This window comes from Hirundo rustica, chromosome Z (assembly GCF_015227805.2).
Source record: "Hirundo rustica isolate bHirRus1 chromosome Z, bHirRus1.pri.v3, whole genome shotgun sequence".
Lineage (NCBI taxonomy): Eukaryota > Metazoa > Chordata > Aves > Passeriformes > Hirundinidae > Hirundo > Hirundo rustica.
In genome coordinates, this window is record NC_053488.1 from 46,831,899 (window position 1) to 46,847,331 (window position 15,433).

Consider the following 15,433-nt stretch of genomic DNA (forward strand, 5'->3'; position numbering starts at 1 on the left):
CATGTGCTCTCGAATCAGGAGGAGCCTTTCTCTTTGTCTGTCCCTCCTTCCCACAATCCCTTTTGCAATCCCTTCCTCTCCCCAGACCCCTCCTTCCCTTTGGTGCCTCCCCCGGCACTGCCCTCTCCTCTGACTCCACCCCCTACCCTCAAAACTCGGCCCTCCGACTCCGCCCATTGTGACTCAAGCCTCCAGCCCCTCCCTGCCCCTGGTTCCCACGGTTTCCCCTACAGTCACAGTTCCCACACCCTGGAGGGGAGGGGAGGGGGGAGGCTGGGAACCTGGAAGCAGGAATGGATCCCGGCTTTTCTGCTACCCCTTTCACATATCGACAGTCAAAAAGGGGGGATATTGTCCATGTTTATTGGGACCCCTTCCCCCAATAAGCGATTCCGGATTTATGCAAAGCTCAGATCAATTTTGGATATGAAAGTGAATACTTTTGCAACCGTTTAAAAGCAAATTTAGCAGGGAATCCTACAGTTCCCTTTGACGTCTGAAGAGATTTACTTCCGGAGCTTTGGCAAAATCCTGAAATGGCTGTTGACAATAACAATTTCCTAATTCTATTGAACATCTATGTAGTGATGGTAAATGGGTCTCAACCCTCAAGCAGGCTCAGGAAATTCCTTTGCTTCCATTAGAACCTTTTGTAACATTTGAGGAGCGATTAACCAGTACTATTGAGTTACAGGTTAAGGAGGAAGGAGCCCAGGAACAGGTCCTGGAGGAAATGGTGGTGACCAATGCAAACGAAAAGGCAGCTATCCTCAGCCTGTCCATGGAACCAGCTCCAACTTTACATGACATGCTCCAAATGTGTGCCAGGAAATTTCCCTTCATAACAGCTCACCAAAGCCGCAGTTTCAGAGTCAAGCCGCCACAAAAAGCTGCTGCTGCAGACACCGTGCTTCCTGTGCCCATGCCACGACCACCACCCAAGAGAAGAACAACATGTCTCCTGTGCAATCAGGCTGGACATTGGACATCTCAATGCCCTTTAAAGAGACAATTGCTGGACTTTTGGGACGATGGGGGCGGGGGGTCTCGGTGGCCCAAAAAGAATTTTTTAAAAAACTAAAAGCTGAGTGCTAGCTTGCCCAGCGTGCTGACATAAATGGAGCAAGTCCGAGGAGGGGGGAGAAAAAACTGGAAAATGCAAATGTTGAATTAACTAATCCTGCTTTAACCAGCTCTGCCTTTCAGCAAAAGTCACCGGATGGATAGTAAAGGATCCAGTGACCAGAGAAACAAAAAGTCCTCATGATCTGGTCACCTGGGGTCGTGGATACACCTATGTGTCCACTCCCCCAGGTCTCAAGTGGGTGCCAGCCAAGTGGGTGAAACCTTTCATCTCTAAAACTGCAAAGCCACCTGCAGAGGGTCCACAAGTGGTCAGTGCTGCCTGGAGGAGGAGAAAGCACTGAACCCTCTCTTAATGAGATCCCTTAACAGTGTTTTTCTGGACAGTTTGTTTGCACTAAAGGTCATTTTTTTCTACTGCAACTTTAAAGGTACTCAAGGTCCAAACTCTGAACATCTCCCACAGACTAAGCCTTCCTCCCCCTCAGTTTAATAAGAAAGAGGGAGATGTTGTAGCGCATTAATTGGGTTTATATTGTGTTCCATTTTTATACTGGGGTTTGTAATGTTTTCTATTGTATCCCCTTGGAAACTGTATCATGTGGTTTGTCCCTGCTCAGCTGCGCCCATCCCCCACACTGGAATGTAACCCAACTCTGTTCCACTCCCACCTTATCCCTGATTGGGTAGTGGCTTGTTCCTGCCTCTAGGCCCGTCCCCCCTGGAAAAAGCCCTGGGACAGCTGAGATCTCGGTCTCTCTGGCACCGGCAGGGATGGGGAAGGAGCTAAGTAAGAGCTCCGGCTGGTGGGGGCAGGACCCCAGAATAAAGCCGTGATATCCTCCTGGACATAGAGCAGGCTCTGTGCCTTTTGCCATCAACCATCATCTGGGTCTCTCAAAAGGTCTCTCACAGTTTCCCAACTTTGACATTAAGACACTTCAGGTGTAAGAACCACAGGTGTTCTTTGAACTAAATTTTATTCACTGTAAGTGTAATTACAGGATTTGAAACTACTCCTAAACTTGTGCTGAATTTGAAAAAAAAACAACTAAAATCAACAGAAAATGGAAGCATTCTGCTTCAATAATTTTGAAGCAGAAAAACCCTTTTTTCCTCCTCCATTTGGAATAGTAGAAAATTAGTATTAATGGTTAAGAATTATTAAACCACTCAACTGAAATATAATATTATGAATGCTTTCTTTTATTTTTATTACACAGAAATGTTCGTTTAAGTATGTTTTGTTCTGTTACTCTTTGATGGTTTAACTAGCAACAAAAAACCCCTAAGCCACAGATGAAACCACCCACACCCCAGGCCCCCTCAGAAACTAACATATAAACTACTGCTGTTTTACTAAACAAGATGGTAAAAATGTATTATTTGCAGAAGCTTCTAGGAACTCAACCCCCTATACAAGCATGTATTCTCAGAACTAGATGATAGGTCCATAGGACCATAATTTTATTTGCTCTTAAATGAGAACGCATTAATCACGCAAAATGAAAAATTATTAATTCCATTTAAATGAAAAGAACACTGAAAGCTATTTCTTGCAGTCTGCTCCTAGAGGACTACTTCAATCCTAAAGGTTCATATGTTCTTACCTAAGCTGTTTCCATAGGACAAAAGTAATAATTTCTAATGCTTTAGAATGACAGCACTTTAGTGATCTTTAATCAGAAATCTGGAGCTGCACATCAGCCACCAGCCTCCTAATCACACATCATTTGCTATCACTTCCAGAGCAATCTGGACCACCCTATCCCTGTTCCTCAGAGAGTCAGTCTTGTTCAGAGGTGCAGACTACTTCCATTCAGTCAGTCTGTTTGAATGGAAAGATCAGGAGTATTTGCTCTTCTGTCATCTTCTTTCACCTTCTGATTTCACGCACTCCCATTCCTTCAATCCCCTAGAAAGGGAATGGGAGTCTACCAAAACCAATCACAGACTCTTCTTTTCCTCCCATCCCTTTTTCTCCACTATTTAACTACCATCCTTTTTTCTTGTTGTTTTCAAAAAGCCAACAGGACATTTAAGCTGATCAGCATTTTAGTACATTACTTGGCCCACACATGGTTATTTTTATACTGAGATAGTAACAGCAACGATCAGATCTCCAGCTGTAGGAGCACTCTAACATGGATAGTTCAGTTCCTGTGATAATAACTACATCTCTAAATTCAACAGACACAAGCAGTGGCACATCCTTAAAGCATTGTCTCCCATGTTCTCATATATAAAGAAAAGCTCAGTTGTTTAAGAGGATTACTTGTTGTATCGCAAAACATCCCAAAGTGCATTAATTCCACTGGGAACAACTCAGGTCTGAGAACAGCTTAACCACACTGCTAATATAAGCAAAGCTGCATTAAGCCAGGCAATTGCTTATGTGAAAACAACTTACCTAACTATAGTCTTTTCCTTCACTGCCATTAAAAAAAAAAATAATAATAAACTTTGCTACAGTAAGTCTACCAAAGTCTAAATTAACTAGCTTCAGAGACAAATAAATATATCTATCATAAATGCATAAACGTGACAATTGTAAACATGAATTAATTTCCATGAAGGGGAAAAAAAAAAAAAAAAAAAAAAAGGGGGGAAAAAAAAAAAGGCACAGAAATATTTTTAAGACAGATAGTTCTTCCTAGTGCATTTCAGAATGAGAATTATAAGACAGTATATTCCTAAAGCATTACGGGAAACACTAACTGTCTCAGTTTGAAAAGACAGGTGTCTGCCAAGGAAGGCAGGAGCCTTCCTTGAAATGGAAAATGTAAATGTCCTCCCTCCAAATTATTATAATTTTTTTAATTAAGGGGCTCTCAGACAAAGATATGGGAATAAGAATTCTTTACTAGGAAAATTAAAATAAAAATGCATCAGTATCAAAAAAACAACAACAAACAAAAAAACCCCCCAACCAAACAAAAACAAACAAACAAAACAAAACCAAACAAACAAAACCACACACACAAAAAAAAAACCAAACAAAAAAAACCCAAACAAAACACTGACAGAATCAGAATACAACCTGACACCCTGTTGGTCCAACAGCAGTCCAATTAAATGGTGGCTGCAGTCCTCCTGGAATGACAGATGGGGTTCTGTTGAAGCAATGATGCTGTAGAAGGGTGCAGTTTTCCTCTGAAGGTCCAGTGGTGGTCCAGTGGTAGATGGGTCCAGTCTTCCTCTGGGAATTCAGTGGAAACAGGCTGCCTCTGGTGTTCCAAATCTCAGATTAAATCCAGGCAGGAATGCTTGGCTCCTCCCCCTGGGAGCATCTCACAATGGAATGATGTAATTTTATCAGTCGTGCAGTGAGACTCAATGGCCCATTAACAGAAGATATCCCGCTGAAGGAAGGATGGGTCATAGAAGAGATAAAAACACTGCCCCACCTGGTTTTAACAGATTGTAATAGAATATGTACTTTGGTTTACATCTTGTATTGCAACCTAAGACACTGGCATAATGAACTGATGAAACCTCAGAAATTCTTTGCCCTTCCATAGGAACAGCAGACTACAACTTGCAGCAATTCATATCCTCTTCTTCTTCCAGTGTACCAGATGCAAACTCAAAAGCAGCACACACAACTGAATCTTTGTTCCAGTTTAAACCTTGGCTTACATTCTAAGATAACAAATTAATGCCAACATTTTGCTCATGTGAAACCCATTTATTACAACTTGCACTGAATCACAGAATCACAGAATATGTAGGTTGGAAGAGACCTTCAAGATCAAGTCCAACCCATGCCCTAACACCTCAACTACATCATAGCACTGAGTGCCACATCCAGTCTTTTTTTAAACACGTCCAGGGATGGCGACTCCAACCACCTCCCCGGGCAGACTATTCCAGTACCTTATCACTCTTTCCATGAAAAACCTTTTCCTAATGTCCAGCCTATATTTCCCTTGAAGCAGCCTGAGACTGTGTCCTCTCGTTCTGTCAGTTGCTGCCGGGAGAAAGAGACCAACCCCCAGCTGTCTACAACCACCCTTCAGGAAGTTGTAGAGAGTGATAAGGTCACATCTGAGTCTCCTTTTCTCAAGGCTAAACAAACCAAACTCCCTCAGTCGTTCTTCATATGGCTTGTGTTCCAAGTCTTTCACCAGCCTTTTTGCCCTCCTCTGGATGCACTCAAGCATCTTAACGTCCTTCCTAAACTGAGGGGCCCAGAACTGGACACAGTACTCAAGGTGTGGCCTCACCAGTGCCGAGTACAGAGGAAGTATGACCTCCCTGCTCCTGCTGGCCACACCATTCCTGATACAGGCCAGGATGCCATTGACCTTCTTGGCCACCTGGGCACACTGCTGGCTCATGTTCAGTCGGCTGCTGACCAGTACCGCCAGGTCCCTTTCCTCCTGGGCACTATCCAGCCACACCGTCCCCAGCCTATAACATTGCAGGGGGTTATTGTGGTCAAAGTGCAGGACTCGGCAATTGGACTTATTAAACTTCATTTTCTTAGACTCTGCCCATCCATCCAACTGTTCCAGATCTCTCTGCAGAGCCATCCTATCTTCCAACAGATTGACACACACTTCCAGCTTAGTGTCATCCGCAAATTTACTAATCAAAGATTTAATACCCTCATCCATGTCATCAATAAAAATATTGAACAAAACTGACCCCAGCACAGACCCCTGAGGGACACCACTGGTGACTGGCCGCCAGATGGATGCAGCACCATTCACCACCACTCTCTGGGCCTGGCCATCCTGCCAGTTCCTAACCCAGTGAAGAGTGCTCCTGTCCAAGCTGTGGGCTGCCAGCTTATCCAGGAATATGCTGTGGGAAACAATGTCAAAGGCCTTGCTGAAGTCCAGGTACACAACATCCACAGCCCTTCCTGCATCCACCAGGTGGGTCACCTGGTCATAAAAGGAGATCAGGTTAGTCAAACTTGACCTAGCTCTCCTAAATCCATGCTGGCTGGGCCTGAGACCCTGGCCATCCTCTAAATTCTGTGTGATGACACTCAGTAGAAACTGTTCCATTATCTTGTCAGGTACCGAGGTCAGGCTGACTGGACTATAATTACTAGGATCCTCCCTCCCACTCTTTTTGTGAACAGGCGTCACATTGGCCAGTTTCCAACAATTTGGAATCTTGCCAGTGAGCCAGGACTGTTGGTAAATGAGGGAGAGTGGCTTTGCAAGCTCATCTGCCAGCTCCCTCATCACCCTGGGATGGATCCCATCTGTGCCCATAGATTTAATGAGTATACAAGCATCCCAGTGGTTCTCTGACTGCTTCCTCTTGGATAATGGGGGGACCATTCTGTCCCCTAGCACCATCAACCAACCCAAGAGAACAGTTGTCTTGAAAGCAAGTTGTCTTCCCACTGAAAACTGAGGCAAAGTAGGCATTAAGCACTTCTGCCTTCTCCTCATCTGCAATTACTAAGTCCCTCCCTTATCCAGCAGAGAACAAAGGTTGGCCTTACCCTTCCTTCTACAATTAATATATTTGTAGAAACATTTTTTTATTATCCTTTACAGAAATCGCCGTTTTAAATTCAAACAGAGTTTTAGGCTCCATAGTTTTTTCCTACATGCTCTAGCAGCCCCCTTAAATATTTCCTGAGAAACCTGACCCTCCTTCCAAAAATGATACATCCTCTTTTTATTCCTAAGTTCCTCCAAAACCTCCTTGCCCATCCAGGCTGGAGGTTTACCTTGTTGACTCGTCTTTTGGCACACAAGGATAGTCTGTTCCTGTGCCCTCAAAATCTCTGTTTTGAAACACACCCAGCTTTCCTGAACTCCTTTGTTTTTAAGGGCTGCATCCCAAAGAACTCTCTGGATAAGTCTCCTAAATAGGCCAAATTATATCCTCCAGAAATCCAATGCAAGAGTCTTATTGGTGTTTGTGGAGTCCTGTTTTGAGGAGGCTGAAATCTGATCACGCCCTTTTGACCTAAACCTAAGACTCCTCCCTTAGAATACCTGATAAAACCCACGAGCCTGCCCCTGCTCGCTCTCTTCTTCTTCACCCCTCTTTGCTCTCACCTCCTTCCCAGCCCGGAGAGGGGAGAATAAATGGATTCTTGTGCTTACAACAAAGACTTGTCTCGTCTGTTTCCCTGCTGGTGGTTGTAACCTCCCTGGACACGGTCACTGTTGCCACACGATGCAACAAATGGTGGAGTGAAACATTAAATTTGAAGAATTAGGGATTTTTAGGAAAGTTAAGATAATAAGTTGCTGAAATAGCTGAAGTAGATAGGTAAGCTTTGTTCACAGTTAACAGAAGCCAGATCTTAGATAAGGTATCTCGGATTTAGTAACTCATTGCTTGTCAGCTTTATGTTTATGTAGCTGTGCTTATAATGAAAAACAGAATGTGGTAAATAGGACATAAGATAGCTGCAGATTTCCTGCTTAAAGGACCCATTGAACACAGGAAATTATAAGTTCTACCAAGGATTCATTTGTCACAAATGCATTGAAAAGGCAGAAAGGTCAGAACAAGGAAGACTCATCTTACTTCCTCATTCTGGGTGACTCCTCCCCAGAATAGACCACTGACTCATTTTAGGAAATAAAGTACGCATGCTTAATAGCCTTTTTGCCAATTAGCATATGAAGTGAGGAATGGGAGATGACAGGGGTAGGAATATGTATTTGTATTTTGGGTATTCAACACTTTTGTAAATAAAAGGCTTTGTAATTACCTGTGAATTTCGCAGTGCGTATTAGGGAAATACCCCATGTGCTGCCCGGTCGTAATAAACATACATTTTCTAACTTTAAACTGTTAGAGAGTTTTTGTCTGTTACAGTTGGGTATCGACACTAGATCAATACCCTTATTTCTTTAATAAGTCAGGAGAATGCAGGCAACCAGCAAGGACAAAAAGACCGGCACGCTGTAAATCACCTCTGTGGGACCCCCATAAAAACAGGGAGGTAAAAAGCTTACAGGGAGGGAAACTCCCAAGGAGACTGGTTCTCTGGCACTGAGCAATGGACTAACATCTACCATCACAAGTCTTTTCATTCTTCATGGGAAGGAGTTTTTAAAAGCTATAAGTAGCTCGTCTGCCTGCAAAAAAGACCATGCTGGGGACTCTTACCAACTCTCCTGACACATTTGCTGCAACTTATGGACGATAAAATCCTGGTGGCTACCTATGGCTGATTATGGACAATTTGCATGCAGAGGTCAGCGCCCTAGACCCTTTGTCCTGTGAACCTTCACGTTTTTCAGTTTCTGTGAAGCTGCCTATATCATTCCTTTCCCTCTGTTCCTAATAGTGCACAAAGTAGTGAAAACTGCCAGGACGGCATGGAATTGCTACCATCTCTCCATCACCCTGTGCCCATCTCCACCCCTATCCCCCTTTTCCTGAAGGCAGAACAAGGTTGGAAACCGTCCAGAAGTGACGTGGGTGCGCCACTGTCCTCCCGATGTCCTGTGTCCTTCTTCGCCCCTGTCTTTCCATATCACCTGTTCCCTGCTCGGGAAGGCAGTGGCCATGCCGTCCCAGGCGCTCCTTCTAAAAATGGCACTTACCACGCGGTTTTGAGATCCCCTCTTTCCCGCCAAAGTCCTTCTTCTCTGGTCCCGTGCCTGCCCTCCCCCCTGCCTACTACCCCCAACTTCCTGCCGCGTGGTGGCAGCTGCCCCACCCCAGGCCCACATGGCAGGGGAGGCGAGGCAGGACGGGCCAGAGAGAGTGCCGGGCCCCACGGTCCCCTGCAGCTGCCCCCGCCCCGGGCCCGCAAGGCAGGGGAAGCAAGACAGGGCGGGCCAAAGAGTGCTGAGCCCTGCTGTCCCCTGCAGCCAGCCCCACCCCGGGCCCGCGTGGCACAGGAGATGAAGCGGGGCTCGCCAGAAATAGTGCCAGGCCCTGCAGTGCCCTGCAGCCAGCGAGGTAGAGGTGGCGTGGCGGAACTGCGCAACCCCGAGAGAAGGCCGGACCCTGCCATGTGCTGCTAACAGCTCTCACTGCTGCTTTCACCGTTCCTCACTTCACAGTCTTCATCATCTACAATAATAACACCCACAACATCAGTACCAAAGCCGAGACCGAAGAGTAAGAACTGTGCCCTTCATAATGAAGAGATGAAAGAACTGCACCCCTTCTGGTAGGAAGAGCAAAAGCCAAAGGAGATTGAACTACTAACTCATTAAGTGAAAATGTATTAATTTTATTCAGTATCATCAATTCTGTTACTTTATTCTCTGTAATTAAGTCTCAAAAGCTTTTCTGTTACTCATTAATTTAGCTTAATAATGTTCATTTTAATTTTGCAAACCAATAAGTCATCTTCCCGAGAACCCCCTTATTATAAGTTATTCAACACAATTCATAAAGGGAGCAGTTGTAGAGTCCTCCTTTGAGGAGGCTGAAATCTGATCACGCCGTTTTGACCTAAACCTAAGACTCCTCCCTTAAAATACCTGATAAAATCCACGATAAAATCCCTGCTCGCTCTCTTCTTCTTCTTCACCCCTCTTCACTCTCACCCCCTTCCCACCCGGGGAGGGGGGAATAAATGGATTCTTGTGCTTACAACAAAGACTTGTCTCGTATGTTTCCCTGCTGGTGGTTGTAACCTCCCTGGACTCTGTGATATATGTCCTAAAGTTAATTCGTGTTAATAGGATATAAAATGTAATACAAACCATATAAGTGTAAGTTTTGTATAAACTAGCAGGTTATAAGTTAAGTTTTGTTTAAACTAGCATGTTGTGAGTTAACTCAGGGGAAGGTGGCTCAACAAAATACAGGAATTTCTCTATCCCGAAAAGGCATGGGAGGGACACGAGGAAAACATGACTGGAATTACCAGAAAGGGGAATGAGAAAAATGCCGCTGCCGGGAATCCTTGAAAGGGAACAAAAGGCGATGGAAAACGGAGATGATAGCCCGGAGAACCAGATGATTACCTCAGATCAATATCTAGATCCTCTCCGTCAGAAATTAACATCTCCACACCACACCTGGACCCAACCATTAACAGTATTGTCCTCCTCCACCGATCTATTCAAACTCTCAGAACTAAACCCTGCATGATTAATGAAGATGCCTCGGAGGAAGGACCGTCGAAATCCCGAGCCTCTCTCCGCGATCCAGTGTATAAAAAGAGACTGTTGCAAACGAAAAATGTGAACTTGGGGGATAACAGACTGACAGAGTGTGTTATCAATTGTTCACCCGGCGCCGACCCCAGGCTCGATGCTGTCCTTTTAATTGTGGCTGTCCAAGACTGTCATTTTTGTCTCTCAATAAAATTCCAAATTTTGATTTATCGATTTTGGTGAATCGTATTTATTACAACACAGTCACTGCTGCCACATGACGCAAGAGGTGTTCCTCCTGATTTCACCAAATATCAAGAACTCTGTAATTGCATGATCACTCTACCCCAATTGGCCTCCAACCACCACATCTCCCACCAGCCTGTCTCTATTTGCAAACAGCAGATCTAATATAGTCCTTCCCCTGGGGGGCTCACCCACCAGCTGTGACAGAAAGTTGTCCTCCATGCACTCTAAGAATTTCCTGGACTGCCTCTTTTCTGCTGTATAAACCACCAGTTAAGTCACCATTTGGACACATCTATGCCTACCCACCTGGCCTTACATTTTTACATGTAAACGTTCCTGAACACAGTGGAATAATGAATATTCTAACACTGGAATAAACTGAATCAAAACCATTCATCAGGTAATCTCACAGCTTGCTTGCTTTCTCTTAGACTTCTCCCATTCTAGGAATATAAACTGCTCTACCCCATACCCCACCAAGTCTTTCAGCTTGAAGTCTGTCAATCCATATCTAGCCTTTCCTCTCTTAATCTCTCTTTTTGCTTTCCACCATTTATTTTTTAGAACACAAAAATAGCTGTAGTGTAACTGTGACATATGTGGAGCTCTAAAAATAAATTATCATCTTAACTAGTTCTCTACTAATTTCGTAGTGGTAAAAAAAAAAAACCTCTCCAAAATGTTTAATTTTACTTGTGTTTGAGTTGGTGTTTCAGTTTCTAATAGAAGATTAACTGTGCCATGGCTTTTTTTTTTGAGCAGAACAATATATTAAATCAAAGAAAAAACACCAAGTATTTAAATTATTCAAGGTGTCCTTTTTGTTTGAGGTTTGTGGGTTTTTTTAGTGAAAGAAAAAGATTTATTTTTTCTAAAAGTTTTTTTTTGCCAAATCCAAGTGTAAATGGACAACACCAGCTGAAGATACAAGCCCAATTTGTGGGGACAAGGCATTCCCACTACAGTAGTGTTACCTCTAACAGCTGTTTTAGTGATGAGGAGCCAAAGTTCACTCATGGAAAATATAAGTTTAGCAGGTTATAATCCTAAATCTAGCACATTTTCCCCACATGAATAAACTGCACCAAAAAACCCCCACACCCCCCACCCCCCCCAAAAAACCCAAAACAACCCAAACAAACAAAACAACAACAACAACAAAGAAAACAACAGCAGAGAAAATCCCAAACATATTCCAAAGCAAAGCAAAACAAAAATGACTTACTGTCTTCTTCAGCATTTTGACGGCGTAAGGTTTCTGGGTCCCTTTCTGCCTGCATCTGTAGACAATGGATGTAGCCCCACTAAATTTAAAATAATAAATTAAAAAAAAAAAAAAGAAAAAAAAAAAAGAAAAAAAAAAAAGGAAGAATAATTGGGCTGTACATATGTACATACAACTCTTCAAATCTGTCAGTAAACAGAGTTGCCTACATTTTCTACTCCTCTCAGTTTGGGCAAAACTATCTCACTTTTCCCTACAGATGCAATAAACCCTCCCCCCCAAACCCCAAGAAGTATCAAAACTTCTCTGTGTTTAACCAGTGAATTTCAGCAGTTGCTCAGCCAACAGAAGTTGCAAGAGTTCAATATGCTGCTTGGTCCCACCTTTTCTGTTCTCATGGCAGTTCCTGGATGTTTCCTTGGATAATCAAGTGAACACATCTTGCCTTCCTTAAGGCAACACATTCGCAAAAATAAGCTACATTGTGGGGTATTTTTCACTAATTATTGATGACAGCAGTGGTGAAACAGAAGAGAAAATTTTTGCACTGCTCCTTGCCCAGTGGACAAGGAAGTCAAATTTGGTACTGCGGGAATACAGCTAGAGAGCAGAACTGAGAGCATTGCTCAGCTCATGATAAAAGTGGACATGTTAGCATTGGTAGGCCACAAGTTCTGGCAGCTGAAAGCAGAACCCAGAAGAAAGAAGCAAGGGATAAACAAACAGTGTGCTTCGGCGTACTTTGGTATGCAAGTCCATAGATGTCTATGCAGTTCTGTGCTAGCTTATTGTTAAGCAATGTTATTAAGAAACAGAGATATGGTTGTTATGGTTATTATTTCTTAAGCAAGGAGTTATTTTTAGCTACAACTGAAAAGTTATAAATACTCTGAGCTCTGTAATCAGTAAATTGACATTATGCATCAAACCATAGAGTCCACATCTCTTTATGAATTGCCATCAGGCACCAAACAGAGGAAGCAGCACCTTAGGTTAATTCAGTTCACATCAAAAGTGGACTGGGCTTAGATCTTCCCTTCAATGTGTAGTTACTTGACTGTGTAAAGTCTGAGAACTCCGAACATAAAAGTATGTCTCTGCTGGATGGAAGGCACTTCTCTGAGTGGGTAGTAGGGCTAGATGGTCTCCAGAGAGAGGCTTAACTTGCTGTACTTTAATTTTTACATTCATATACCTTTGTATTCTACCCAAAATGGATGCACTAAAGTCAGATCACTGAACTTAAGGCATTTTTGGAAACTTTCTGCCTTCAGACCCACTCCAAGACTCAGCACTTCTAACCAGATGCATATTTTTAAGGTAAAGAGGACTGCAGTTATCATATATGACCTCCTGAACAACCATTGCAGAAGTGCATACAGCAACTCTGCAGTGAGCAAACTATCATGCATACCAGATGCCAAATTGCCCTGCAGATCCCTCTGAACCAAGAGAAACTCATCTCAGTAAGTCTACAGGAGACTACCAGAAGCTGCACAATGACAGGAGCAGCTTTCTTTTAAACAGTAGAATGCCATAGCCATGCTTGACTATAGGAATAAAGTTGTGGTGCAAGGTTCATTATTCTAGGTGCTGTACAAAACTGCCATGGGTATCCTGCACTTCTCCCTCCTCAGCATGGTCAGACAGGTGCCAGACAAGGCTCTGAGTAGGCAGATCCCTATTTTCATAAGTACATGGGTGAGCACAAGAACTGGTGTTTGATTGAGATTTACTTCAGAAAGAATTCTTCATAAGGGAAGGTCGCCTGTGGCAAGGGTTATGTAGCTCAGTCATCTGAGGGCCTCTCTGTACCACATATAAATTAATCTTCACTTCATCTCAAATGCAAAAATGATCTGTCTCTCTTAAAAATATATTGATAAACGTGTGGGAGTATTGAGAGCTTCAGTGACTCCCAGAATCATTACATGAATTTTATTAGATCTCCTCTCCTTGGCCAAGTCTCCAAAGACTATTTAGCAAGAAGAAAAAATATACCTCATTAAAAAATCCCACACAACTTTTAAATACAAAAAAAACTGTTAGAAGTTCTAAGACTTTACCTGCTAAAAATTATAAGAACGTGCTGTGATAAGGTTTGTATCTCCAGTATTTCACTGCAGGATTGCAATGGGGAAGGCAGCACATAAACTGCAAATCACTTCTGTACCCTGCTTCAGATACACAGAGTGCAGTATAAACAATAAACTCATTAGATTACATAAATTCTTACAAAGTAGGCAGAAAACTTTCTAGAAATTATTGTATTTGGGTAAGGGCAGAATTAGATAAGCTATCCAGCTGACAATCCAAACGAACAGATGATCATTCCTGTGCAAATATCTTGGTGTTCACTGCTTTTGTGGCAATGGAAGGCAGTCCCTGTCTCTCAGTAAAGTTACTGTCAGTATTTGCACTGGTTTGCAACTTGGTGCTGCCAAGTCTTCCATGTAAATAAGAGCCTAGCCACTAGAACACTCCAGATTATTTAATTGGCTAAGTGATGAGATGGACCAGCAAGGATAGATAGCATCACACCACCTTTAACTGTTCATTTTACTGTACCTAAACTTGGAAGGCAGGCAGTGTAATGCTTGAAAGAGGTTTAAAACAGCCCAGAGAGAGAATCCAGTTGTGCAGTTTGGCATCAGGCTCATTAGTCAATATTCAAAACACAAACTTTCAAAATTATTCTCTATGGTACAGATTTCCGCATATCCCTGGAATCCTAATTTGGTATAAAATTGATGACAAGGTATTGCAAGACTTGGGAACACTTTGAAAGATTTTGCTTTTGGTTTACATGGCCATACCCAGCTCTGACAGACATGGTCCCACCAGCCAGGAGAGAAAACACCTAACTTTAGCTAAGAACTAACAGAGCTTTCCTCTTCCATGCCAGAAACCAGTACAGGAATCCAGGAAGTGGATGGAGACCTGCTTACACTATGCCTGGTGCTAAACATGGCAGAGAGCAATTACAAGTATGGACCAGATTCCTTTTTTGTTGTTGTTGTTGTTGATAACAGGCTATCTTTGCTTTTTCACAGTTGAAAAAAAAAATGCAGGGAGTGTGGTGGAGGGGTGGTGTGAGCTGAAATCAGCCTATGGATCTTAATGTAAATGTGCAAACAGAACTGCCTCATGCAAATCAGAGTGGTTTGCTTTGCTTCTTATTTTGGCTTCCTGCTGGAGCTTGCTGCTGAAGCTTTCTGCTGAATCAGCACATCCAGCTTTCCTGAGACTGTGACTTGGAAGGTCACCAGCTGGAGCAATTCAAGCTTTCATTACTAAAAGAGCAGAGGGAAGATTCAGCTGCAAGACTCTCATGTGAAGCTGAAACACTCCGAGGGCTGCTAATATGTAACCTCTTGCCCCTACTGTGAAATACAAAGCTGTGTTTCATGTCAGGTAAATAAAGGTAACCTGTGTAATTGTAACTGTGAAATGTGTGGAACATGGCCATGGGAGAGTTATAAAGATGAGTTATAATAAACAACCGAGGAAAGCAAAGCATGGAAGAAGGCCTTTGAACCAATCTTTTGTTCACAATTAACTATTAGAAGTCTTAATCTGTTTTGTAGTGAGAGTATTTGAATTATAACTTTAGAATGTTGCTTTGTATTAAAGATTTTAAACTGCAGCTTTAGAATGTATAAAGCATTTAAACAAAAGAGGGAAGTGAACCTATCCCAAGGTCCTAATGAAATGGTGAAAACATCCTTAAAAAAGGAAAATGGACATCAATGTTGCTGATTAATGGTTTCAAAAAGGAAGCTGGACATCACTATCATAGATTAATGGTCCTAGAAAATAGAAGCTG

General features: G+C 42.9%; 1 protein-coding gene across 2 annotated transcripts in view; it reads right to left on the bottom strand.

Annotated features, from left to right (window-relative positions):
• The window catches only part of CAMK4 (calcium/calmodulin dependent protein kinase IV), a 208,603-nt gene that overhangs the window by 125,042 nt on the left and 68,128 nt on the right, over positions 1–15,433 (bottom strand). For both annotated transcript variants that reach the window (XM_040090933.2, XM_040090934.2), the window contains one exon: positions 11,608–11,686. In XM_040090933.2, the coding sequence (XP_039946867.1) occupies positions 11,608–11,686 (79 nt within the window). The remainder of the gene's footprint in view (positions 1–11,607; positions 11,687–15,433) is intronic.